The 26941-nt window shown below is 45.6% G+C and overlaps 1 protein-coding gene across 2 annotated transcripts; it reads right to left on the bottom strand.

Annotated features, from left to right (window-relative positions):
- On the bottom strand, positions 1-26106 carry natd1 (protein NATD1). Of its 2 annotated transcripts, XM_055651334.1 has the most exons (4): positions 25881-26106; positions 13254-13372; positions 3765-3944; positions 1-734 (listed from the first exon to the last, which is right to left on the bottom strand). In XM_055651334.1, exons 1-3 carry the CDS (start codon positions 25978-25980, stop codon positions 3801-3803), a joined length of 363 nt encoding a protein of 120 aa, XP_055507309.1. In that variant the 5' UTR covers positions 25981-26106; the 3' UTR covers positions 1-734; positions 3765-3800. The 2 variants fall into 2 exon arrangements, with proteins under 2 accessions (XP_055507309.1, XP_055507308.1); XM_055651333.1 differs by having other exon boundaries at positions 1-3944; positions 25881-26105.
- Positions 26107-26941: the final 835 nt, after the last annotated feature.

Genomic DNA, 26941 nt, shown 5'->3' with positions numbered 1-26941 from the left:
TGATACCATTTGCTAGAAATTTATTGCTCTCTTTGTAAAACTAAAGACTAAATAATTGGATTCTGTGCATAAAAGATACATAAAAAGGTATGAAATAACACTCAGAAAAGTTTACACTGGAGAGATCATCTCACCACAGAGAACGTTACATAGCATCAACACAGTGGGCAAGACTGGAGAGACTGTAGGTGTTGAAAGATGGGATTGGGGATATCAGGTTTCAGAAAGGTGGGCTATGGGCAGCAGGCAGGGAATGGAAGGAGGCCATCTCCTCAGGGTTCATCTCCCGAGCTGTTCCTTAACCCCATCTATTCATTCTGCTTCTACATCCTTTGAAAGCAACAACTGCCAATGGAGAAGGAAGGAACTGTAAATGCTGGTTTACAAAAAGAGACTCAAAGTGCAGGAATAACTCAGCGGGTCAGGCAGTATCACTGGAGAACATGGATAGGAGACCTTTCAGGTTGGGACCCTTCGTCAGACTCCACCAATTCGTAATTTTAGTTTGGAATATTGTCTTGCCCAGTTTCTTGAGATGGAGAGGGTTCCTGATTTACATTGTAATAAAGGCTTCCTCATCAGCCTGCCTCTAAGTGTAAGACTCTTGATCCAGACCCCAGCCTCCTCCACAAAAAAAACAATTTCTTTCAAACTTGGTAAACACACTCAAGAAACTGCCCGGAATCTGAAATAAAAGCAGACGTGCTGGAAACACTCAGCAGACCAGGCAGCATCTGTGAAGAGAGAAACGGTTAACGGTTCAGTTCTTCGGATGAAAGATCATTGACTTGAAACATTAACTCTTTCTCTGTCTACAGATGCTGCCTGACTGGGTGTGTGTGGGTCTCTATTTTTAAAACCTTCAACTGGATTAGCCCTTCATTTTCTGTTTGGGTGGGAATTCTTTTGACTTCTTGGATAAAACACGTCACTAAAATCGGTCCAGAGGCTCCCAGATGAGGGAAGTGAAAATGCAGCAGATCTTGGAGAACATTGCACCCCAGGAACACAAAATGTGGAATGAAGACTTCAGAACGGTCCCCACCCATTATGTCATCCATCCATTAGTCTTCCTTTGGAATATCCCGAGTTAAACTCTATCACCTATGGAAATGTTATCCATCCTTTAGGGTCTTCCTGGAGTAAAACGATTGCATCAGATTGCATCAATTTTGAGAGCCCATTAGATTACCAATTCCCACCTGGGTTGACTCCTGCATATGGAAAACTTTTAAAAACTCCTAAAAGTAATTTTAGAAACAAAGAACTGCAGAGGATGGTTTATACCGAAGATAGACACAAAGTGCTGGAGTAACCGAGCGGATCAGGCAGCATCTCTGTAGAAAAATGATGGGTGGCACTTCGGGTCAGGACCCATCTTCACATGAAGAAGGGTCTCTACCCGAAATGTCACACATCATTATTCTCTAGAGATGCTGACGGATGCACCGAGTTACTCTAGCACTTCGTGTCTACCTTTCCTTAAAGTAATTCATCTGTCACCTCTTGGTCTATCAGCCCAGAATCTTGCAGTCAAATAGCCGAGTGTTAAAGATGCAAGAGTCGGGATGAATTATGGGTTCACTTTTATTACCTGGGTATTATAAGGTGGAAGGAAGAGTTAAAAGAGATAACATTATCCATGGGTTGGAGTAGTCTCCTTTACTCACCAAAGCTTCAGTGTGTTCATTTAAAGTGATGGGGTCATTGTTTGCATTCAAGCAAAAGGCAATGATATTTTCTCGCAAGGTTTAAAAAAACTCACTGTAATATGCATCAGGCATGCTCTTGTTCCTACAGCTGTTTGCTCCACTGGCAAGAGGAACCCAACGCATTTGTTCCAGATCTGTCCCTAACTGATGCTATGTAGGTAAATAAAGTTACAGGAGGTGCATTACAAACCCCAGAATGAGTTTACCATCAGTAATTTATTTTCTCTCCAATGTGGCGGTACATGAGTAAATCGGGTAATTGGCACCACCCTAATATAAAATCTCCATTTAGGTTCAAAGGGCTTCCCTGCTGGAGCAGCTGTCTTTGTTAAACCATGATGTCCAGGTTCCTTTGAATAACTAGTTGCACATCAACAGGAAAGCAACCCCCTGTTTTCTCACTACTACTTATATCACCATGTAGCCACCAGAACTGTTGAATACATATATCTTTTAAATTTAACTTCTGCATGAAGTTGATTTTTAACTGGAGCAACTTTCACAATCTGAATTTTGTGCAACCAATGCAACTGGAGTTGCTCTGGGAATGTCAATTAACATGGCAGTCCATTTGTACAGACTAAGATCCCATTAACTGGAATATGATAATGACTCTATCTTCTGCTTTGCTAAAGTCATATCAAAGGTTAAATATTGGCCAGAAGTCCAGGAATAAATCCCTTTGGGTCCATGATAGTGTCACAGGCTCTTGAGAGAGCAGGGGGGCCTCAGTCTAATGTCTTACATGTAGGCTAGCACGTCTGACCTACATGTCAGAGTTAGGTTACACCACTGTGGCCTACGCTCAGTGTGGGTACACACTCAGTGTAGGTACACCCTCAGTGTAGGTGCACCCTCAATGTGATAAGGTCTTCACTTCTACCTTGGAGCTGCTTGTGGGAGCTTGCTGTGTCTAAAGTGGCCGTTTCATGTAGCAATTTTACAACACTGACTGCACTTCAAAAAGGTAATTATTTGGTCGCGAGTACTCTGCAGCATTCCAAGCTCATAAAAGATTAGATTTAAAATCTAGCTCTTTCTTTAAATACCCCCCAAGAAAAGTGAAACAGTTGGCAAAAGTCCACTTGACATTGTTCTGCCCTTCTAAAGCAACACGGGTGTTTCTGGTGCATTAGAGTCTTAGCACAAGCACAAGAGTTGATGTTCTCATTCTTCTCAAAGCCAATCTGCTGCCTCGCTGGGGTCCAGGTCACTTTTATCTTGTTGTGGCTTAGAGACCTTTGGATTCGAGCAGGAACTTGTGCCCTCCCATCATCCTTCTCCAGCTCTCTGTTCAGGTGGTCTCAGTGCCTCTTGGCTGCCTTCCCTTCAGTCCGTGTGTGACTCAGGGATTGTCACCACAATTCACCCTCCTCCATTGTCACTCCCCTCACTCATTTCATTCCGATTGCTCACTTCCTTTCATCAGCTGTTTTTTTTCCTCCTGTTTTTCTATTTCTATTGTTTTTGAATGTGGTAATGTTTGATAAATGTTGTCTGGCTGCTTCCATCACTCAGACCCAATGTAACTGGTATCCATCAGGCATATTAAAGCCCTTTACTCCACAGTGATTCTCTCCATTATCAACCTAGTTTCCTCCATCCACCCTGCCTCCATCTCCCCAGTCCATACTACTTTCCTCCACTTCATCTCTCTCAGATCACTATTCCTCAGTCACTCTCCTCCTCTCCCCCAGTCCACCCATCCTCCCTCCACACTATCCCTCACCACTTCAATGGGCAAGGTACGGAAAGTAATAATCCCTTTTTAGTAATGACGTTGGAACCTACAATTTAGTACAATCCTGGCCAGTAACAGATCTCGCTGCACGAGGAAATTCAATCTGTTTGTGGTCAAGATTCCAACAGATATTGAAAGGGACACATCCTGCACAATGGAAACTCAGGTTCAGAAAATGTTACTTGCATCTCCCCACTCAAAAGTTTTTTTTTTTTTGCATTTTTAATCACACGGCAAACACTAATACAACACCCCACAACGCCCTTATCCCCACCACCCACCAAAAATAAAAGAAAGGAAATGTCAAGTACGTAGCAGTTATCCCTGCAGGCAGGACCTCCGGGATTCTAGCGGAGGTGAAAATCCGTGGGCGCCCTCTGCTGTATCCGTTCCATGTAATGAGGCAGTGGGTTTTCCTTGACGTACTTCTGGAGGTACCAGCAGGTCAGATGAGCGCGTAGATCCTCCTCGACTATGAAGTCCAGGGCAGCCTATGTGTGGAAGAACACAGGTGAAGTGAGCTTGGAAAAGTGCACAGGGCGAAGGTGGATGGGTGGGTGGGTCGGTGGCAGAGGGAGAGAGAAGGAATGTCAGCAAAGAGGAACACATGGTGGAAAAATTCAGCAGGTCAGGCGGCACCTGTGGAAAGAGAAAACGTCAACAACCCCTCATCAGAACTGGGAAAGAGGTGCCAGTTAGTCTTGGACAGGAGAGATGGTGGGCAAGAGATGCATAGAAAATAGGGAATACCAATGATAGAACGAGTCAAAACAGCTTAATGATGGCAGTTTGCAACTTTTACTTTTACACCATGTTTTTTTTTTTTTAAAGCACAGACATTTTAAACACATTGTTAAACATTGACAAGTTTACAAATGCCACCACCGTACTGGGCTGGATCATGAACAATGAAGAGACGGACTACAGGAAGGAGATAGAGAGCTTAGCAACGTGGTGTCAGCACAATAACCTCTTCCTCATTGTCAGCAAGATGAAGGAGATAGTCAACAAACAATTGAGGTGGCGTACACAGCCCAGTCAGCATCAAATGTGCTGAAATGGAAATGCTCAACAATTCAAAAGATCTTGGGCGTAAATATCACCAATAATTTGACTTTGTCCAACCATATTGATGCTACAGTCAAGAAACATATCATAGCCTGTACCACCTCAAAAGGAAATTTGGCATGTCTCCAATTATTCAACAATTTTTTCTAAGCTGCCGTAGAAAGTATCCTATTAGAATGCATCACAACCTCGTTTTACAGCTCTGCCCAAAACTGCAAGAAATTGCGTGGAATTGTAGATGCAGCCCAGCCTATCACACAGACCAGACTAACCACAATTGACTCCATCTACACACATCCTTAGAAAAGCAGCCAACATAATCAAGAACAACTTACATTCGAGTCATTCACTCTTCTCCTCTCTTCTGTCGGGCAAACGTTTCTAAGCACGTACCACCTGATTCAGGAACAGCTTCTTCTACCTTATCTACCTGTTATCTACCTTTCCATTATCACTCATTACACAGACCATAAAGCTTAATTGGTATTCACAGTGGTTTATTATTGTCACATACCCTGAGATCCAGTGAACATTTTGTTTGCGTGCTATCCAGGCAAATCATAGCATACAAGTCATACACAAGCAATATAGGGAATGCAAAAAAGAAAATATCCAGAGTGTAGATTATAGCGTTACAGCTACAGAGAAAGTGCAGATAAATACAAGTTCAAAGCCAGTGTTTTTTAAATATTGTTATTGTACCTGCCTCAACCACTTCCTCTAACAGCTAGTTTCATATACTACTTTTCATATAGAAAATGGTACCCCCTCGGGTTCCTATTAAATCTTTCCCCTCTCAGCTTAAACCTATGTTCTCTAGTTCATGATTCCCCGAACCAGTGTGAAAATAAAACGTTACACGCATCTACCCATGCATGCACTGCATGATTTGATAGGCCTCTATAAGATCATCACTAGGCCTCATACACTCATGTATTTTTCTGCATTCTTTTCATCTTAATGACATCTTTCCCATTGCTTGGTGGCCAAGGCTGAACACAATATTCCAAGTGCAGCTTCACCAATGTCTTGTACAACTGTAACATAATCTCCCAACTTCTATATTTAATGTGTTCAAGAGGGAACTGCAGATGCTGGAAAATCGAAGATACACAAAAAAGCTGGAGGAAATTCAGCGGGTGCAGCAGCATCTATGGAGCGAAGGAAATAGGCAACGTTTCGGGCCGAAACCCTTCGTCAGACTGATACGGGGTGGCGGGGAGAAGGAAGGAAAAAGGAGGAGGAGGAGCCCGAGGGTTGAAGGATGGGAGGAGACAGCAAGGGCTAACAAAATTGGGAAAATTCAATGTTCATGCCCGCAGGATGCAGACTCCCCAAGCGGAATATAAGGTGCTGTTCCTCCAATTTCCGGTGTTGCTCACTCTGGCCTCACTTCTATATTTAAGGCCCTGACTGATGTAGGCCAGCATCCCAAAAGCCTTCTTCACCAGCCTGTATATTTTGAGGAAAGTATCTACTTGCACCCTGGGTACCTCTGTTCTACAACACTGCCCTACCAGTCACTCTAAATCATGAACCCTGATTTGACTTCCCAAAATGTAACACCTCGTACTTACTAATCATGCCTTTTACATTCTCACCCAAATCGTTGCTACTGTATAAATGACAAACAACAATAGGGCTACTACCAAGCCTTCAGGTACACCACTTGCTTCTTAAATCTAGTCTGAAAGACAACCTTCCACTATCACCCTATGCATCCTACCATTAAGCCAGTTATGCAGTATATCCAGTTAGCTAGCTCTCCCTGGATCTCATTCCATCTGACTTTCCAGAACAGCCTACCACATGAAATCTTTTCAAAGTCCTTGTTGGTTGCCCCCAGACTTATTGGATGAAGCCATGAAGACAAAGGCCGAATCAGCAAATCTAATATCATAGTTATACAACATTATTTTAAATATAGAAATATCTCCAACCGATGGTATTAGAAGAGACTGGGAACAAGAACTAGCTATAAAAATTTCAAAAGAGAGCTGGGATAAACACTTACTATATGTGCATAAATGCTCGATCAACGTACGACATACTCTAATTCAATTCAAAACCATTACATAGACTATATTATTCAAAAACTAAAATAAATAAACTTTTCCCCAATGTCTCACCCATTTGTGATAAATGTCAGTCACAAGAAGCTACCATAGCGCACCTTTTGTTTTTTGTATAAAAATCCAAAAATTCTGGAACAAAATATTTGAAATCTTCACAAAATTAATTAAAATAAAACTTGTACCAAAAGCAGAATGGATCATTTTTGGAATATCGGAAGGTAACCCCGAATTAAACGTGTTTCAAAAGAACTTACTTAATTACGGGCTAATAATGGGGAAAAAAGCTTTTATTCAAATTTTGGAAAAATGCTCCAATACCAACAATAAAAATGTGAATTTCAAACATGTTCGAAACACTACACCTGAAAGAGATGAGACTCCTCCTAGCACGCAAAGCAGACCACTTCCAAAAGACGTGGTCTGCATTTATGGAACTATTACAAGCATAAGGTGCAATAGTAATTTAAAAAATAAATGGGACCAGGATCTGGTAACGGGCGGTAAAAACCCCCCAAAAAAAACACGGTTGGTATATCCTTTTTTTGCAGAGTTTTGTGTTATAATAGAGCGATTGTTTCTCCTTTTTTTTCTTTTCTTTCTAGGGTCTATTTCCTTTCTTTACTTCCTTCTCTAACTTCTTCTCTAAGGGGCTTTCTTTTCCCAACACTTTCCTGCACCTTCACGACTCTTGCTCACTTTCCTTACTTCTTTTATTTCTACCCTTTTTTAAAGCTCGAATAATGAAGTGGTACAACAAATGTAATAAGATATATGTGATGTGTATTACTGTAATTTACTGTACTTCTAATAAAAAAAAAAAAAAAATTTCACACGTTTACTCCGAGTGCTCCGGTTACCTCCCGCATCCCAAGGACGTGTGGGTTAGTTAGGGGTAGGTTAGTTAATTGGCCACTGTACATTGCTGCTAGTGGTAGAATCTGGCAGAATTAATTAGAACACGAGGAGAATAATAAAAGTTTAGGGGAGATTAGTGTGTAAAAAACAAAATGGGGCCTTGTTGGTTGGCACGGGCTCAATAGGCTGAAGGGCCTACATCTGGGCTGTATATCTCTGTGGCTCTCTGTACCATCAGAGCGACTGACAGTGTCTGATTTGTAAGTACTTTACCTCTTGCATTCATACCCAGTCTCCTTTTAAATGGTGTTCAACCACTCCCTGTGGGAGCGAGATCCACGTTCCAATCAGCCTCTGGCTAAAGGCATTTCTCTTGAATTATTTATAAGATTAATTAAAAGGGCTATTGAGTGATTAAAGAAAATGGCCAGGATTAACGACAGTTCCAATCGCATTGTTAAATGCTAATAACAATAATTTGGGGTGGGGGGGCGAAAGAAGCTTTGCCTTTGATTTTCGAATGAGCTCCAGTGTTTTAATAATCTCTAATGATAGAGCGGAAAAATGTCAGCATCTTAGATCCGTACCCTACCTTGAAGCACCTCCAGTGTTACAGCCCGCAGACCGAGAGGCAGGGAAGGAGGCAAGAGGGACGGGGAGAGTGGGCGGGCCAGACAGAAGGGGAAAGTAGAAGAGCAAGGATGGGGAGGGATGGGATTCGGTGGATTCGGAGAGGAGGGATGAGATGGATGAGGAGAGGGCATGGTGAGACCAACTGGAAGGACAGATTTCCATCAGTCCTGCTACAGGGCTGCTTAGTTTCACATTCACATAACTCTGCCTGCCCATTGCTCCCCCTCTCTCCCTCTCTATCTTCTTGACTCTCCTCCTCTCTCTCTCTCTTTCCCCCCCCCTCCCCCCCCCCCCCCCCCCCCCCCGTCTCCTGCCTTTCACCACCTCCCCATTCACGCTCTCCCTCACCCCTTGGGTGCCATTTCTCCGCACTCATACTCCCATTCTTTCTCCTCCTAGATACCCCTACCTCTTTATCCCCGCACTTTATCTCTCCTTTGCTCTCACTCTCTCTCTCTCATGGTCCCTCCATCCCCACTATCCTCTCTCCCACGCTTTCCACCTTCCAGGTCTAAAGCACGCATTGCAGGTGAATCAGTTCACTTGTACTGCTCTCTCAGTGTGGACACTGTTCTCTGTCCAGAATACCGGTTGCTGAAAGAACGGGCGGTTACTTTGCATGACCTGAATTCCCAATTGCCTGTTGCTGTAATCCCTCGCTCACGCCCAAGGGCCTTTCTGTCCCTCACCTTATACACTCATTCTATGGAGGTCCCCCCCCCATGCGACCACAACCATCAGCATATTACCTTCTGACTGAACATATTCCAGCACTCCAACCTCAACCTGACGTTCATCAATTGTGGACAGAGATTCTGGTACTTGCATCTCCCCCAGACTCGCAACCTTTGTGGTGTCTTTGCCATCCCTTTTTGCCTGGATCCATCACAAGTTTTCTTATTTAATCTATTTTTCTATTTAATCATTCCTGACATTCATCTTATCCCCAATCAACTTAGTTGGTTCTTCCCCATCTCCTCCTCCCTTCCCTTGTGTTCAGAGAAACATTGAAAATATGTGCAGGAGTAGGCCATTCAGCCCTTTGAGCTATGATCATTCAATGTGATCATGGCTGATCATCCAAAATCAGTACCCCGTTCCTGCTTTCTCCCCATATTCCTTGATTCCGTTAGCCCTAAGAGCTATCTCTAACTATATCTCTAGCCATTCCCACTTCTGACAAAAGGCCAGCACTGTCCTTGTCATCAATGATGCTGCCTGATCCACAGAGAACTGCCAACATTTATTGGCAACTGTTTATTGGCAACCTTTACAGCGTCTCCCACTATTTAAAGTGCTTAACAGGTATCAGGTACCCTGCAAAATCTCACATAAGGTTTCTGTGTCAATTTCATGTCGCGTTAAGATCATATGATATTATTCCAAACTAAAGGCGGAAAGGTCGTGTGGCAGTGTTACAGTACTAGAGAACTGGGTTCGATCCTGACCATGGGTGCTGACTGTACATTCTACCCCTGACCTGCGTGGGTTTTTTCCGAGTACTCCGGTTTCCTCCCACACTCCAAAGACATACAGGTTTGTAGCTTAATTGGCTTTGGTAAAATTGTAAATCGTCCCTAGTGTATGTACAGGTGCTACGTGACCTGCTGAGTATTTACAGCATTTTTTGCATTAATTTCAAACAGCATTGCTGCTTTCGGAGCTTGCGATCCATAACCTAGCTGCGGCTTAAACCAAGTCACAACTGTGATGAGCCTTTAGACATGTAATTTGCTGAAGTCGTGAAAGGCACTTTAGAATTGCTAGTCTTTCATTATTTAAGACAGTCTTTTAGAAAATTAAATAAAACCTTCTTTCATTTCCACTGAAGACAGCACATAGCTGTTGATCTGGAATTCACTGCTTGAACAGATGGTGGGAGCAGATTCATGACAGATTTGCAAAAAGGAATTAGACAAATGCTTGCAAGGAAGAAAGATTGCAGGTGTACAGGGAAAGAGTGCGTGACTGCATCCACTTCTTATTTCATGCTTATAACGACTCTGGAGACCATTTGGCCCATTGAGTTAATGTTGGCTCCCAACAGAGCAATCCCATCAGGCCATTTCCCCCTCTCCCAATTCCTTGTAGCCCTGCAACCTGTTTTCTTTCTGCCCACCATTTCCCCTTTGATACCTTTGTTAATTCCTTACACCGAGAGGGGGGGGATCTCAATAGACAATTAATCTACCAACATTTCTTTGTGAGAGAGCCATAGGGAGATGCAGCATGTAAACCGTCATCTTAGAGTCCACTCTGTCCATCAACCATTTCTGTGAAATATTACATTTTTGAAAAAATAAAAGACAATCTAATAGCCATTCTTTAAATCTCATTCCACATGTTATTGCTCCTTTAAAAGCAGTCTGATAATTTCAAGGAGGATTCAGTCCACATACTGACACCCAAACATAATATATATTTTATAAGCCAGTTTTCTGGACCATTCCTTTACTGAATCACATGTTTCAGTGAATGATCTTGAACGTGGACGATAAGGGCGGCACGGTGGTGCAGCAGTAGAGTTGGTGCCTTACAGCGCTTGCAGCGCCGGAGACCCGGGTTCAATTCCGACTGTACGGAGTTTGTATATTCTCCCCGTGAGTGTGTGGGTTTTCTCCGAGATCTTCGGTTTCCTCCCACACCCCAAAGACATACAGGCTTGTATGTTAATTGGGTTGGTATAAGTGTAAATTGTACCAAATGTGTGTAGGATAGTGTTAGTGTGCGGGGATCGCTGGTCAGCCCAGATTCGGTGGGTTGAAAGGCCTGTTTACCATGCTGTATCTCCAAACTAAACTAAACAAAATCTTGGCCTCAAATGCAAGTGGAAAGTTGGTGTGGATTTTCCAGGTGTACCAAATAACTTGAACAAGTGTGTGACAAGAAATCTGAGAGTTTCTGTTGCACATTTGGAGCCCGATTCAATTATTCAAGTGTTTCTGAGATATTTTTGGACTTTTTCCAAACACTTGAATATTTTCCTTTGTCCAGTGGTTACCAAGAATGCTTTTTGCCCCACCTCAAGGGATCTACCTTTGATTTAATCAGAGACTGTTGCAAGGGGAGAGGGGGGGGGGGGAGATGGAGGGAAATAATGCTAAGAGGTGCTCATATTCCAATGCTTTGGATCAAAAACAGGTTTCTAACACAATTACAGCCCCACAGCACCTTCAACAAGTGAAGCACGCCAGCCAGTGTACAGAAACGACTTCCGGGCACAAGGGGTGAACTTAACATTTAATCAAAGGAGCAGCTTTTAAGGAACATGTTATAAGGAAGAGCAGGAATTATAGAGGTTTAAAGAAACAATTGAAGAGCCGTCTCAGCTCATTTACTGCACTGTTGTTTATTGGAGCTTGCCGAGAACAAAATGGCTATCAACATCGCTTCAAGTGCAAACTTTAAAAAGTAAAGCTTATAGAAGCACTGGGTGGTGCATGAAAGTTGCTGTTTGTGTGTGTCTCTCTCTCTCTCTCTCTCTCTCTGTTTCCTTCACCACCAGGATCTGGGTTCTGCTTCTGTTTTCCCCTCTGTACAGATGGCCTTTCACATTCAGTGTGCCATGGTCTGGCTGTGTATTCAATGACTCATGGTGCAACTATGGTGTTGTTTTGCTCCTGATCTCATCCTTTGAAAGGAAGGACGGGGTGGGTGAGGTGGGCAGTAGCTGCCGGAGGACAGTCTATTACCCCAATGCAGCAGGTGGTAAAGGTGCAACTTTCGGTTAACACATTTTAACAACTTTGTCTCCCTGCAAATGTGAATGCCGGGCGCCCTTGTGGTCTTGTACATCATCATGGACAGAGGAGGCCATTCTCATCCTTGCCATCATTCCTTACTGAGTCTCAGCCACTGAAGTTATTAACTGGTCATTAACTCTGAAGGGCTTGAAGAAGGGTCTTGTCCCGAAACGTCACCCATTCCTTCTCTCCAGTGATGCTGCCTGTCCCTCTGAGTTACTCCAGCTTTTTGTCTCTATCTTCACTGGATGGTTTGTTAACCTATCGCTCACATGAGACTCATACCTGCAAATTAATACAACGAATGTGCAAAGTTGTGAAATGTACATGTGTGTCATGATAAGATGTTAAGTACTTGCATATTGTGCTTTCTAAATAAAGACTGGCAAAGCGGCAAAAAGTAGGGATTACATCATGATCCCCTTTGGATGTCGAGATTAGATAATCATTTTGTCCAAGTACAATTTTCACTGTAACTATTTCTACTGACTTTGGCCTTACAGCCCCTGCCTTTAGCTTTGCTTCACCAGAATAGGAATATTAATTGGAAAATGTTTGCTTCTTTAGGAACATCTTGGTGAGCGACCCCTTGAGACATGAGCGCAAAAAGATCCGGGCAGATCATATCAGTGCAGACTGCACTGTTAGATGAGACGTTTAGTTGAAGTTCCTGTCTGGTGTTTCGGGTAGTCAGTGAAGATATCAAAGGATCATTGAAACACAAATAAGGAAGTTATCCTAGTCACCGTACAGTCAGCAGATGGAGTCACTGAGTGAATCAGAGTTGAACTGTGACCTCTGGTTTGGAGGAAAATAAATAACAAAGCTCAGATAAAATTAGTAATTAATATCTCCCACTAGATGGCAGAGATTAGATTTAGATTCAGGCCACCTGAGCCAAAGCCAAACAAACAGAACATAGAACAGTGCAGCATCAGAACATGTCCTTAGGCCCACAAGGTCTGTGTCGAACATGATGCCAAGATCAACTTTTATCTGCCTGCACATAATCCACATCCCGCCATTCCCTGCACATCCTTTCCGCCAGAGGGGTCACCTTGTCCTTTACCACTCTTACAATTTGAACTTTTTCCTTCTCCCTTAACCCGTGTCCCAAGTCAATTGCCTCAATTTATTCAATTTCTTCACATAAATGGTCCAATCTCCGATGCCACTTATTTACAGCACCTCTGAAGAGGGACTTTAACACCCTTCCTAAAGGACGTTGTTCTGAGTAGACAAATCTAAACAATGACCTAGCAGGACATTCGTTGGCTCCATTTGCAATGATTAGGATTCCATCCTTATTGTTTTATAGCAGTTTCATCAGTATTCCGATGCACAGACGTCTGTGTCATTCCCAGTATTGTCCAAGTAAACTCATCACTTAAATACCTGGATACCAGTCCCCTGGTGTATGCCATACCTTAGCCATCAGCTTGGCTATTCCTCTTCCTCTGTAGGCATCAGGGACTTCAGTGTGCTGCAGGTCGATGGTTTTCTTTCCCACGTACTCATACAAAAGCACCGCTCGCTCATGCGAATCTGGCAGGGAACAACATTGGAAATGGTCACCATTGCAAGTAGATGGATGCCCATTAGATGAGGGTCAAAATTTCAAGGGCTTCAATTAACATTGGCTTTCGTGTTCTTAATCCACAATCTCCAATTACTCCATTGCCAAAGGAACTAGTTTCTGTCAAGTTACAAGGGCACGGCCTCAGGTTTGGAGAAGCGACAATCTACAATTGTGCAATCAGGCATTTTTCAAATTTCAAGTGGACGCAGCGTGATCATTCTTTTTCTATTAGTTCATAAATGTGTTAATTGACAGAGCCAACATGACCTGGCCCACTCCCACGAGAAAATTACACTGACAAACCAAATGCAGCGTGGCAATGATGCCACCTCAGTGCAGGATGTTAATAGAGGGTGAAATGTAGACATCCTTGTATAAAGCACATTTCATGACTCCCAAGCACCCAAGAGCACTCCAATATCTGGTAGTCGTCTATATTCTACATGATTTCCAGCATGGAAACAGGCCCTTTAGCCCACAATGCCCACGCCAAAGATCTGGACCCAGCGTAGTTTATTCTCCCCAGGTAGCAGTTCTCCCAGCTGCACCACTGTGCATTCCCTAGTCTCATCATTGCTGCCACAAAAGAAACATTAGCAAATATCCATCTTGTGAAGGCATTCGATGAAGGGCAACTTTGTGTGGTGGTGCTTCCATGAATGGATATTGTGGTCCTGGGTAAATGCATTTTTGCTGAAATTCAACTTACACCACCAAGGTATTACAAAAGTGACTGCACTTCAACTTTTGAGAAGTCTCAGGCAATGAAGGGCACTGAATAAATCTATTCCTTCATTGGTCCCTCTCAGCCATTCTTCCCTGCAATTTCCCCTCCACTATCACTTGGCTTCATAACCAAAGCCAAAATTATTGGGAGATAACGATATAGTTCATTTCCCCATGGAAAGGTATATGTTAGCATTGGTTGCAAAAGTCATTGAGAATGGGAGCAGTGATGCCTACATAAAACCCTGGTGAAACATATATAATTCTTTAAGTTATAAAAAGAGGCCCATTGAGAACCCCAACACAATCCTATTCTCTCATGTGGGCATTAATTACCCCTTTGGGGGTGAATGGGGAGAGAAAGCACAATGACATGCTCTGTTCCCACTTGGTAGAAGATTCCTGCAGGCTTGCTGATGCCAGAAAACCCATCACCATGAATCCCACCAATCTCCCAAAAAGCTCACTCATTTGTATTGAGTGTTCATGAGTCAGGCACCCGTAACCTGCTTGAATGGCGGAGTAGACTTGATGGGTCGAATGGCCTAATTCTACTCCAATCACTTATGATCCCAGGGAGGATCTGTACAACATGAACTTATTTAAAAAAAAAGGGGGGGGGGGCTTGAGTTTAAAGCTACCCACCTCAATGATAATTGTGTTATCTCCATAACTGCATATCACCTCCTCACCATGGTGCTTCTGCAGTGGATCATTGGGTGGATCACAGGCACTGGAAGCTGGGTGGTCCACCAGGAGACCCAGTGTAAGCAATAGGAGGAAATGGGGAAGGAGGGCTTGTGCCCACCAGTCCTGGACCACCGGGCCTTTCAAGGAGCCAAGACCCCAGTCCTGGGCCACGGGGCATCTAAAAAAACAACAAAAAAAACAGGACCACATGTCCAGCTCCAATATTGGCTTTGGCAGCAGAGTCTCTAGAGAAAGACTCAGGGTTTGAGCTCTGTCTTCTGAGGTCAATGTGACTGAGGAGATTTAGAATGACTGGTGTTACACCTGCAACATTTCCTTCTCCTTGCTGAGGGAGGTAGACAGGGTATCTCAGGAACTGACACTCAGCAACCCAGCAAGGTGTGGCTGCAGCAAGCATGATGGGTTCCCCAGGTTGAGTGGCTGGATTGCTGATGGCAGTGATGAATATCCACAGATAACTCCAGCGCTGGGAGATCTAGCAGGTGACAGCACCATCTCACCATAAAATATCGTGGTCCAGGTAGCTGGCCAAGAGATTGAGGGGTGAGGAACTGAGATGAGAATCCATGATGGGAGCGGACAAGCCAATGACCCAATGCAGGAGGCAGTGGGCCACACACTGTGTGGCAGGAAGGCAGGAGGTGGCGGGCTGTGGCCTGTAGAGGGAGCCGCCGAGCCCAGCCCTTGCTCTTCCCCCGAGGAATGGAGAACTGAGGAGGAAGATGGAAGGAGCGGCAGACGCAAGGGAATGGGCCGGGAAGAGAGTGAACCGGCCCTTACCCTCCGCGCCCTCAAGGTTGCCCACGGGTGGTGCCCTGGGATACAAAGGCTGAAGGAGGCTAGGTCATAGAGTGATACAGTGTAGAAATAGGCCCTTTGGCCCAACTTGCCCACACCAACCAACATGTCCCAGCTGCACTAGTCCCACCTGCCCACGTTTGGTTCATATCCCTCCAAACCCGTCTTATCCAAGTACTGTCTAACTGCTTCTTAAATGTTGGGAAAGTCCCTGCCTCAACGACCTTGTTCCATACACCCCCCACCCTTCGTGGGGAAAAAGTTACCTCTCAGATTGCTATTAAATCTTTTCCCCTTCACCTTAAACCTATGTCCTCTGGTCCTTGATTCACCTGCTCTGAGCAAGAGACTCTGTGCATCTATTCCTCTCATGATTTTATACAATGGGACGTATGATGGAAACAATTTTAAATGATGATTTTATGAGAAGGACGATGGTTCACTGGACAATCCGGATGGGAGCACTGGCTCCAGGCCCTGCAGTAGCCTGGGGCTTGGATGGATCATGCGTCACTTTAGAAGACCGAGCGTGTGGACCGGACCGGACTTTGAAAATGGAGCCAAAAACTGACGACTCTTGCATGCGGTCTCAGTGGACTATTTATATGCACTTTGCACAAAATGGGGGTTATGCTTAGGTCTGGCAATACTTTACTGAATTTAGTTTAGTTTAGTGATACAGCGCGAAAACAGGCCCTTCGGCCCACCAAGTCTGCGCCAACCAGCGATCACCGCACATTAACACTGCCCTACACACACACACACTAGGGACAATTTACATTCATACCAAGCCAATTAACCTACAAACCTGTTCGTCTTTGGGCCGAAGACCTCGGGGAAAACCCATGTGGCACGGGGAGAATGTACAAACTCCATACAGACAGCGCCCGTAGTCGGGATTGAACCCGTGTCTCTGGCGCTAAAAGCACTGTGAGGCAGCAACTCTACCACTGCGCCACCATGCAAATGAAGCATTGTATGCAAAAGAACAGAAATTTCACTGTTCATCTTGTTGAACCATTGAAGAGTATAGACACAAAAAGCTGGAGTAACTCAGCTGGTAGGCAGCATCCCTGGAGAAAGGAATAGGTGACGTTTCGGGAAAGTGAAGCGAGAGGTATAGAACACATGAATGAAAGATATGCAACAAGCAACGATGATCAGGGGAAGGTGGAGCCCACAATTCTCTAACTTCAAGTAACTTTGCATCCACTCTCTCTGTCCCGTCCCTTCCCCACCTATAGTTTCACAGTTGTCCTGTTAAGTTTCACTGTCTGTATAACTTGTTATATCACCTACCCCACAGCCAACAATGGACCATTGTGAGCTCCACCTTTCCTTGATCATCATTGAAGACTATGCCCGTTTCATGCTTTGTTATGCCAATACACGCTGCTGGGTCTGAGCAGGCAAGCTGTATATTGGATGCAATCCAGGTGGGGAAACGTGCTGTGAAAAGTCCCAGGATTCCAGCCGACATTAATGATCAACTCTCGACAGCAGCTGTGTGTTCCTGATTGTCAACTCCCTCCTTTTCGAGAACTGCAGCCCTGCTCCTATGGAACCATCTCTTGCTGGTGGAATCAGGTACTAGGACACCATAATTTTGGAGGGCATTCAAATTCTGTGTGCCCGTGTTCGGCCAGCCCACAGGTACAAAGACTTTGGATGCCCTCTGACAGTTGAGCCTTCAGCCTCAGCAGCACAGAACCAGTGTAAACATTGCTTGGAATGAGCTCTCGGCTCATGTTCCTGGCTCTCCGCTCGCCGACCAGTGCTGAAGGCAATCTGGACTTTGCACAAGATCCTGCAAGAGACTAGAGATGCCTCCAGGTGTCTGTAGCATTATTAGGCTGGACCATAGGCCAAGGCGTTTGAGACGTATCTGCAGTATCCTTTCCATGTACGTCTTCCTTCCGATGTCCGCATGCAATTCCTCTAGGGCGTCACTGCCAGGTGATCTCCCTTTCCCCGGAACTGGCTCCTTAACGCTTTGTGTCTTTGGCTTCATGCCACCCACTTGCGGCCTGGGGGCAGCACAGTGGCGCAACTGGTAGAGCTGGAGATCCAGGTTCAATCCTGACCTCAACTGCTGTCGGTCTGCATCTTATTCCTGTGGGCATCCTCTGGATGCTCTGGTTTCTTCCCACATCCCAGGTACATGTGGGTTGGTGGGTTAATCAGGAACTAATGCGTAAACGAGTGGCAGATTCTAGCGGGTGGGGGGAGGGAGTTGATGAGCATGTGGGATTAATGCAAGATTGGTACAAATGGATGATTGATGGTCAGTACAAACTTGGAAGGACCGAAGGGCCTCTTTCCATGCTATATGACCCACGCTCATGGGTACGTTTACACATGATGATTGGACACATGGCAAAGATCCAACAGATATTGGTGAACCTACACCCTGGGAAACAATCACCCCCTCAGCTGCATGGGGACTGTGGTTTGATTGAGACCAAAGCCCATCAGAAGAGTACACTCCTCCAACCTTAGCCCATGACAGGAAGGACTCCCTTTTTGTTTGATGCTCCATTCTGTTACTTACTGGGAACATCTTTGGTCTGGAAGACAATGGTGAAAACCGTTTACAAAGGGGAGGTGTATCTGTGTACGTGGGAGTGTGGGGTGTCCGTGCCTCTGTGAGGGAAGGTTGTGATACAAGAGTACACTAGCTGCCATGGAGGAATCGGAATAATGCCACCATGGCCTGTGACCAAATGTGGCTCTTGCAGCTGGTTGTGTTTGAAGGCAGCATTGTCGAGATGCAGGTCTGGGTGTTCAAGCATTTATGGAATTTCTTGCTCCCAGAAGCAGGGCACTTCACAGGGAGGATAATCACCTCACCTTCTTTGGAGTCCTCCATTCCACCCCTCTGAGGATTCTGTGATCATTATCTGAGAGATGGGGAGAAAGCTCTTTCCTCTCTAGAGGTCATAAGGGATAGGAGTAAAATTAGGCCATTCAGTCCATCAAGTCTATGCCACCATTCAATCACAGCTGATCTCTCTCTCCCTCCTAGCCCCATTCTCCTGCCCTCACCCTATAACCTCTGACACCTGTACTAATCAAGAATCTATCTATCTCTGCCTTAAAAATATCCACTGACTTGGCCTCCCCAGCCTTCTGTGGTAAAGAATTCCACAGATTCACCACCCTCTGACTAAATAAATTTCTCCTCATCTCCTTCCGAAAAGAACGTCCTTGAATTCTGATGAACGTTCTTTAATTCTGGGCATACATTCCTACCAGACACCTGATCAGACGACGACAGCACTTTCACTTCCTAAAGGAGCTTCCTCTTTAGAGCAGGAACCTTGACATCAATCAGTGCAGGAACATGCCTGCAGGATCTGTGTGGACACTGCAAACTTCTCGTTCAACTTGGATCATGGCCCATCCAAGTTTCGCGGGCACGCATTGAAGCGGATTAGCCAGATTGTCAAGGATTGGTGCTCCTGCTTTGGAGTGGTGCAACTTGCAGCCAGTAGAATGTAGGCAGGAATATTCAGCATGATGACTGATCAGTGCCGGCTTCTATAATCGACATGACCATCCTCCAAGTATTGCGTAAACTGATAGTCAACCTCCAACTAGTAACCCTTGGTGACCCATTCCAACTGTGGGAAAGAAACATCTTGTAAGCCAAATGAACCAAACACACTCGTGGCATCTTTGCATTTGTTGTCTCCCTGGTGCAGTACTAATCATTGTTCCTGGTTTAATGTTCCTGCAGATTCCACAGATCCACTTAGTCCTTGCTGGGATGTTATAAATCTATAGTCATTCATAGTCATACAGCATAGAAAAAGGTCCTTCAGCCAAATGTTCCCACATCGACTAACTTGCCTCATCTATGCTGGTCACACCTGTTTGTGCTTGGCCCATATCCCTCCACATCTTTCCAATTAATGTACCTTTCCAAATGTTTCTTAAACATTGTGATAGTACCCGTCTCAACTACCTCTTCAGGCAGCTCATTCCATATACCTACCACCCTTTGCGTAACAGAATTGCCCCAGTAAATCTAGATCTCACCATCTCCATCACAAGAGACAGACTATTGACTGATATCTATTACAAATCCTCTGACTCCCATAGCTATCTAGACTACACTTCTTTCCACCCTTTAAAGACTCTATCCCCTCCTCCCAATTCCTCTGTCTACGCCGCATCTGCTCCCAGGATTAGGTTTTCTATACCAGGACATCGGAGATGTTCTCATTCTTTAGGGAACGGGGGTTCCCTCTTCCATTATAGATGAGGCTCTCATTAGGGTCTCCTCAATATCCCACAGCTCTGCTCTGGCTCCCTCTCCCCCCATTCGTAACAAGGACAGAGTCCCCCTTGTCATAGAAACATAGAAAATAGGTGCAGGAGTAGGCCATTCGGCCCTTCGAGCCTGCACCGCCATTCAATATGATCATGGCTGATCATCCAACTCAGTATCCTGTTCCTGCCTTCTCTCCATACCCTCTGATCCCTTTAGCCACAAGGGCCGCATCTAACTCCCTCTTAAATATAGCCAATGAACTGGCCTCAACTACCTTCTGCGGCAGAGAATTCCAGAGATTCACCACTCTCAGTGTGAAAAAAGTTTTCCCTCACCTTCCACCCCATCAGCCGGCGCATACAGCATGTACTCCTCTGACATTTTCGCCACCTCCAACGGGATTCCACTACAGGCCACATCTTCCAATATCCACCCCTTTCTCCTTCCGCAACTCTTTGGTCAACTCGTCCCTTCCCACTCAAACCATCCCATCCCCAGGTACTTTCCCCTGCAACCACAGGAAATGCATCACCTGTCCCTTTACCTCCCCAATCGACACCGTCTAAGGACCCCGACAGTTTTTTCGGGTGAAGCAACTCCAACCTCATCTACTGTATCCGCTGTTCCAGGTGTCAACTCCTGTATATCGGCGAAACCAAGCGCAGGCTCGTTGACTGTTTCACTGAACACCTCCGCTCAGTCTTCCTAAACCTACCTGATCCCCCGGTTGCTCAGCATTTTAAAACCCCCTCCCAATTTGACCTTTCTGTCCTGGGCCTCCTCCATTGTCAGAGTGAGGCCCAGTGCAAATTGGATGAACAGCAATTCATATTTTGCTTGGGTAGCTTACACCACAGCGGTATGAACTCTAACTTCAAGTAGCCCTTGATTTCCCTCTCTCTCCATCACCTCCCCCTTCCCAGTTTTCCCACCAGTCTTACTCTCTCTGACTACATTTTATCTCTGTACCACCCACTCCCCTGACATCAGACTGAAGAAGTGTCTCGACCTGAAATGTCACCCATTTCTTCTCTTGAGAGGAGATGCCTGTCCCGCTGAGATTCCAGCATTTTGTGTTTAAGAAGGAACTGCAGATGATGGAAAATCGAAGGTACACAAAAATGCTGGAAAACTCAGCGGATGCAGCAGCATCTAGGAGCGAAGGAAATAGGCAATGTTTCGGGCCAAAATCCTTCTTCAGTGGAGTCTAAAGTAGGGTTTCGGACCGAAACGTTGCCTATTTCCTTCGCTCCTAGATGCTGCTCCACCCGCTGAGTTTCTCCAGCATTTTTGTGTACCTTCCAGAATTTTGTGTCTGCCCCTCTAAATGTTAATTTACAAAGCTAAAGGACCAAAGAGCATGTGGTCACTTTTCACAGCAGTCGAATACAACAGCAGTTGCTTCGCTTAGATTTTGGGATATACACAACAAATCAAGAGAACGGCAGTGCCAATTTCACCATTGGAGCAAAAGGATTTCAAACCCTGTGTAAGAATATAGGAGCAAAAAGCTGGAAGCAATAAAAGGTGACCATGGTGCTCTCAGACTGATATAACAACTCAAATGGTTCACTAATCCTCTGGAGGCAAGGAGATCCTGTCAGTGACTTAGTGTGTTATCCTGTGAGATGACCCAATGAGCAAAATTCACAAGAGGTTGAAAATGAAACATTGGGTGCAGCAATTCAAGAAGCTGGACCCGCACCTAGGACAACGTGGGATGGACCATAATCGATGGCCTTGTCAGTGAAGCCTGCATGCGGAGAATGAATTAAAATGAGTAAACTTTTAGGGATATAGTCAATGACACTTGCAGTGGGCATCACAGTGAGCTGGCAAGATCCAGACATTGCCCACCTCCATCGGGCATTACTGTGTGCTGGCATGACACAACGATCGCCCACCTCCATCCATTGCCGAGGTGTTGTCAACTCTATTGGCAACATCGGGGCAGCAGGGTGGCACAGCGGCAGAGCTACTGCCTTACAACGCCAAAGACCCGGGTTTAATCCCGACTACGGGTGCTTGCCCGGACTGAGTTTGTACGTTCTCCCCGTGCCCTGCGTGGGTTTTCTCCAAGATCTATGGTTTCCTGCCACACTCCAAAGACGTACAGGTTTGTAAGTTTATTGGCTTGGTGTAAATATATAAATGTAACATTCTCCTTAGTGTGTGTAGGGTAGTGTTAGTGTGCGGGGATCGCTGGTCGGTGCGGACTCGGTGGGCCGATGGGCCTGTTTACGCGCTGTATCTCTAAATTAAAGTAAACTAAACTAAACTCCATTTTAAGAGGAACAAGTATTTGTAGCACGTTGATGCTTTCTCAGAAATATACCAAAAGGTTTGAATGCCAGAAAAATGTCACTTCAGGGAAGTGCTTCATGACACAGAGGCTTTGAAACTCAGGTGCTGAATTAAACCATGGAGTCACAAACCATATCCTCTTCCCTTCCACTGCTTCTCCGCAAACTAAACTGTTCTCAATGCTGGCGTCAGCTTCAGGCCCCATTCCTTCTCCATCTCACAGTGAGCCAACTCCCCTTCTCTGCGACGTCAGCCGTCTCTGGCACAGCCTCACGCCTTCTGCTGCTGCAACCCTCATTGAAGTAATTGACCCTCAAGGTCATCAACACAACTAAATTAAAAGTCAAACTATACTGTACATGCTGGAAATCTGAAATAAACACAAACTGCTGGAAACACAAAGTAGCTCGGCAGCACCTGTGCAAAGGAAGCATTTGTTCTCTTTATCTCTCCACAGATACTGACTGACGTGCTGAGTGTTTCAAATCAAAGATAGACAAAAAAAAAGCTGGAGTAACTCAACGGGTCAGGCTGTATCTGTGGAAAAAAGGAATAGGCGACGTTTCGGGTGGAGACCCTTCTTCAGTCTCGAACCGCAACATCAGATATTCCTTTTCTCCAGAGATGCTGCCTGACCAGCTGAGTTGCTCCACATTTTTTGTATCTATCTTCGGTTTAAACCAGTTCCTCCCTACACACTGAGTTTTTCCAAACACTTTTTGATTTTTTGACGCAGCTATTCTTAGGCTCGCCTACACACCTTCTGATTTATCCTCTTCAATAAACCTGAGATCATTCAAGTCTCTACAATTATCCCATGTACCAAGTCTTCACAGAATCATGGAAAATGTACCACACATGAGGCAGTCATTGGGGCCGTTGAAAAGAAAGAACTCTTCAACCTAGTCACGTCTTCCAGCATTGGATCTCTGTACCCCCCTCCAGCTTTGTAACAACATGCGCCTCTAACTCTCACACATCTCCCCCATTATTTCTTCTTGCACCTTTAAGTTATCGGAACTCCTGCAACAGAACTCTCCATGCTGTTCCTCCTTTAAGGCAATCCTTAATACCATCTTTGTGATCATGCTTCACCAACGTCAACCACTCATCCACACACTCCTCTCAGAATTAAAGGGCACTCTTTTGGGAAGGAGGTGAGAAGGAACTTCTTTAGTCAGAGGGTGGTTAATCTGTGGAACTCATTGCCACAGAGGGTATTTTTAAGGTAGAGATAACAAATTATTGATTAGAACAGGTGTCAAAGGTTATGGGGAGAAGGCAGGATAATGGGACTAGGAGGCAGAGATCAGCCATGATTGAATGGCGGAATAGACTCAGAGGGGCCGAATAGCCTAATTCTATGCCTATAACTTGTGAACTCCCATTGGTTCCCCTCCCCTTCTGGTCCCATCTTCCTCCCATCGTTCCTTGCTTCCTTTCCAATCAGATTACATCATCAGTGGGCCTTTGTTGGTTCCACCAATCACTCCCCAACTGTTGCTATTTACACTTTTCCCTCCCCTATCTAACTCCACCTGCCGATCAATGCCTCCTCGGCAGTTCTTGCCCCACCCCTCCACTTCCTTAGACTAGCTATCTTCCTGCTACCCTTTCAGTCCAGGTGAAGACCAGTCCTGACCAGAAACGACAACTGCACATTTCCCTCCATAGATGCTGCCTGGCCTGGTGAGTACCACGAGCAGATTGTTTGTAGCTCCATTCTATGAGGGTTCCCCAGGGTGAGAAAACGACTTAGTATTAGCATTATCCTGGATATCCATCATTCCCTGCATTATCCACCAGTCTTGTTCTCAACTGTTGAGTGGCCCAGTGGTGCAGCTAGCAGAGCTACAACCTACAGCTCCATCAATCTGTGTTCAATGCTGACCTCTGGTGCTGTCAGTGTTGAGTCCCTTGTGGGTTTTCCCCAGGTGTTAGTTTTGCCACTGGGATGTAGGTTCACTGGATGCTCTCTCAGGATGTAGAAACCTAGGTTCAACGCTGACCTTTGGTGCTGCCATTGCGGAGTTCCTCGTGGGATTTCCCCGTGTGTTCTGGTTTCCCTTCCACATCCCAAAGTCTTGGGGGTTGGAAGATTAACTGATCACTGTTACTTGTCACTGACATGTACACGGTTGGTAGAATCAATGGGGCATTGATGGAATGTGGGGAGAATTGGTTACAGGAAATAATGGTGGAGGAATTTGGGGTGGCACGGTGGCAGGGGCAGCACAGTGGCGCAGCCGTAGAATTGCTGCCTTGGAGCCAGAAACCCTGAATTCAATTGTGACTATAGGCTCTGGCTGTACGGAGCTTACATCTTCTCCCTGTGACCACTCGGGTTTATATATCCGGGTGCTCCAATTTCCTCCCACATTCCAAAGATGTGCGGGTTTGTAGGTTAATCGACCTCTGTAAATTGCCCCTAGTGTATGGGAATGAACTAGTGTGCGGTTAATCATTGGTCAGTATGGGCTTGGAGGGTCGAAGGGCCCATTTCCACACCGAATCTCTAAACTAAACTTATTGGAATGCAAGCTGGTATTGACACTGTGGAGCAAAATGGGCGTTCATTATGTAGAAATATGGAGTCTTTATAGGCTGGACATTAAACCACGGTCAAGAACAATATGGGTCAGGACCCTATTTTAGGCTGAAATCTGAATATGGGTCCTGATCCGAAATGTGATCTATCCATGTCTTCCAGTAATGCTACAGGCCTGCGGTGTCACTCCAGCACTTTGTATTCTTGGCAAGCTTGCAGCAGCTGCAGTTGTTAGTGCCTACATTAAACCAGGGTTGCCATAACCATTGCCATAAGTCTGGATGCTCTCTCAGGATGCAACTCACCTTACAACAATATAGCCAAACAAAAAGGGCATCATCAAGGTATCCAGGTTATTGTTCACCCCTTTCTGAACATGATGGGAGAAGAGTTTCCCTTCCAGCTACTGTCTGTGATGGCTTGTGGCGACAGTCCTGTACTCCAAAATGTACTTTATTGGCTGTTAAAGGCAGTGGGGCATTCTTGAAGGGCGGCGACAGGCGCTATGAAATGGCAGCCATTCCACTCCCTTACTGTGACCACCAGAGGAAACTCCCCAATTGTCACACGGCCAGGCACTCCCCCAAAATATATATATATATATATATAGATAGATATATGTTTTTAATCAACTTGTCAATGCACCGAGTACAGGCCAAACAAAAAGGCACGGCCTGCTGGTCAACAATTTGCGTCCACAGTTGCGGGGAAGCGAATCCCTTCTGCTTTTGTTGAGAGGGAGAGAAGGGAGGGAGGGAGGAGAGGGTGGGGGTGGGGAGGTCAAGTCTCCGAGGGAAAAAAACAAAACAAAAACAAAACTTACAGAGAGCGAAAAATCAGGAAATGGCCCATAAAGAGGCGAGTAAAGAATTAACGACTCAACCCGTGCGGTTACAAATGGCTTGGTAAATAAGATGTTTAACTTTACAGAGAGATACACACACAATAATACGTGTAAATGGAAAGGCAGCCAAATGTTTGGCGCTGGGCTTAGTCTCGGAAGCCGGGGATAAGGAGGTTTTATCAGCGAAGGCGTGTGCCCTTTTAAGGATCATAATCTCTCTTTTGGACGAAAACAAAGGTACGACTCGGGGAGGATCTCAATGCTCACCGTTCAGCCGGACCTGGAACTGCCTTCTCCTGCGGTCGTGGACCACTTTAATGGGGCAGTTGTTTTCGTCCTGCACAACAAGCGAGCTGGGTTCGGCCATCTCGGCTCCGAGCCTCCGCCGCCGCTCTCCGTTCTCCGCTCTCCTTCAGGGGTTCATGTTCGCCGATCGCCTCGGGAAACTGACATAAACATTGCCACAGGAAATCAGCTGTGACAACACGTGGGGCTCCGGCGCCCAATCGCTCCACCGCAATCAGTTTCGGATACATTCCACGCCAGCCCTTTAAAGCGCCGGGGCGCACTCACACCGAGAGTGATACAGTGTGGGGGTGATACAGTGTGGGAGTGATACAGTGTGGGAGTGATACAGTGTGGGATACAATGTGGGATCCAGGCCGCTCGGCTCGCCTTGCCCCTTGTCCCTTGTCCCTTGTCCCTTGTCCCTTGTCCCTTGCCCCTTGCCCACACCGCTCAACATGGCCCAGCTACACTTGTCTCAACTGCCCGTGTTTGGTCCACATCCCTCCAATCCTGTCCTATCCATGTGGCTGTTTCTTAAATGTTGGGCTAGTCCCGGCCTCAACTACCTCCTCTGCCAGCTTGTTCCATACACCCACCACCCTTTGTGTGAAAAGGTTACCCCTCAGATTCCCATTAGCTCTTTTCCCCTTCACCTTAAACCCATGTCCCTTGGCCCTCGATTCACCTCCTCTGGGCACGAGACTCTGTCCATCTACCCGATCTTTTCCTCTCATGATTTTGTACACCTCAATAAGATCACCCCTCATCATCCTGCGCTCCAAGGAGTTGAGTCCCAGCCTAGTCAATCTCTCCCTATAGCTCAGACCCTCCAGCCAAATGATGCACTTGCAAATGATGCACCCACCTACCAACACACTGAGGGGCAGTGTCTGTGGAGACATCCCTCAAACAAGGGAAGGGATATTACCCCAGGGGGTGCCACATGACAGGCAAGGGTAGACACTAATGGCTAGAACAACTCAGCGGGTCAGGCAGCATCTCAGGAAAAAAGGGATATGTCACGACCCCTCTTCAGACCG

This window comes from Leucoraja erinacea, chromosome 20 (assembly GCF_028641065.1).
Source record: "Leucoraja erinacea ecotype New England chromosome 20, Leri_hhj_1, whole genome shotgun sequence".
Classification (NCBI taxonomy): domain Eukaryota; kingdom Metazoa; phylum Chordata; class Chondrichthyes; order Rajiformes; family Rajidae; genus Leucoraja; species Leucoraja erinaceus.
Note: the sequence above shows the minus strand (reverse complement) of the source record. Positions and strands in the feature narration are given on the sequence as shown.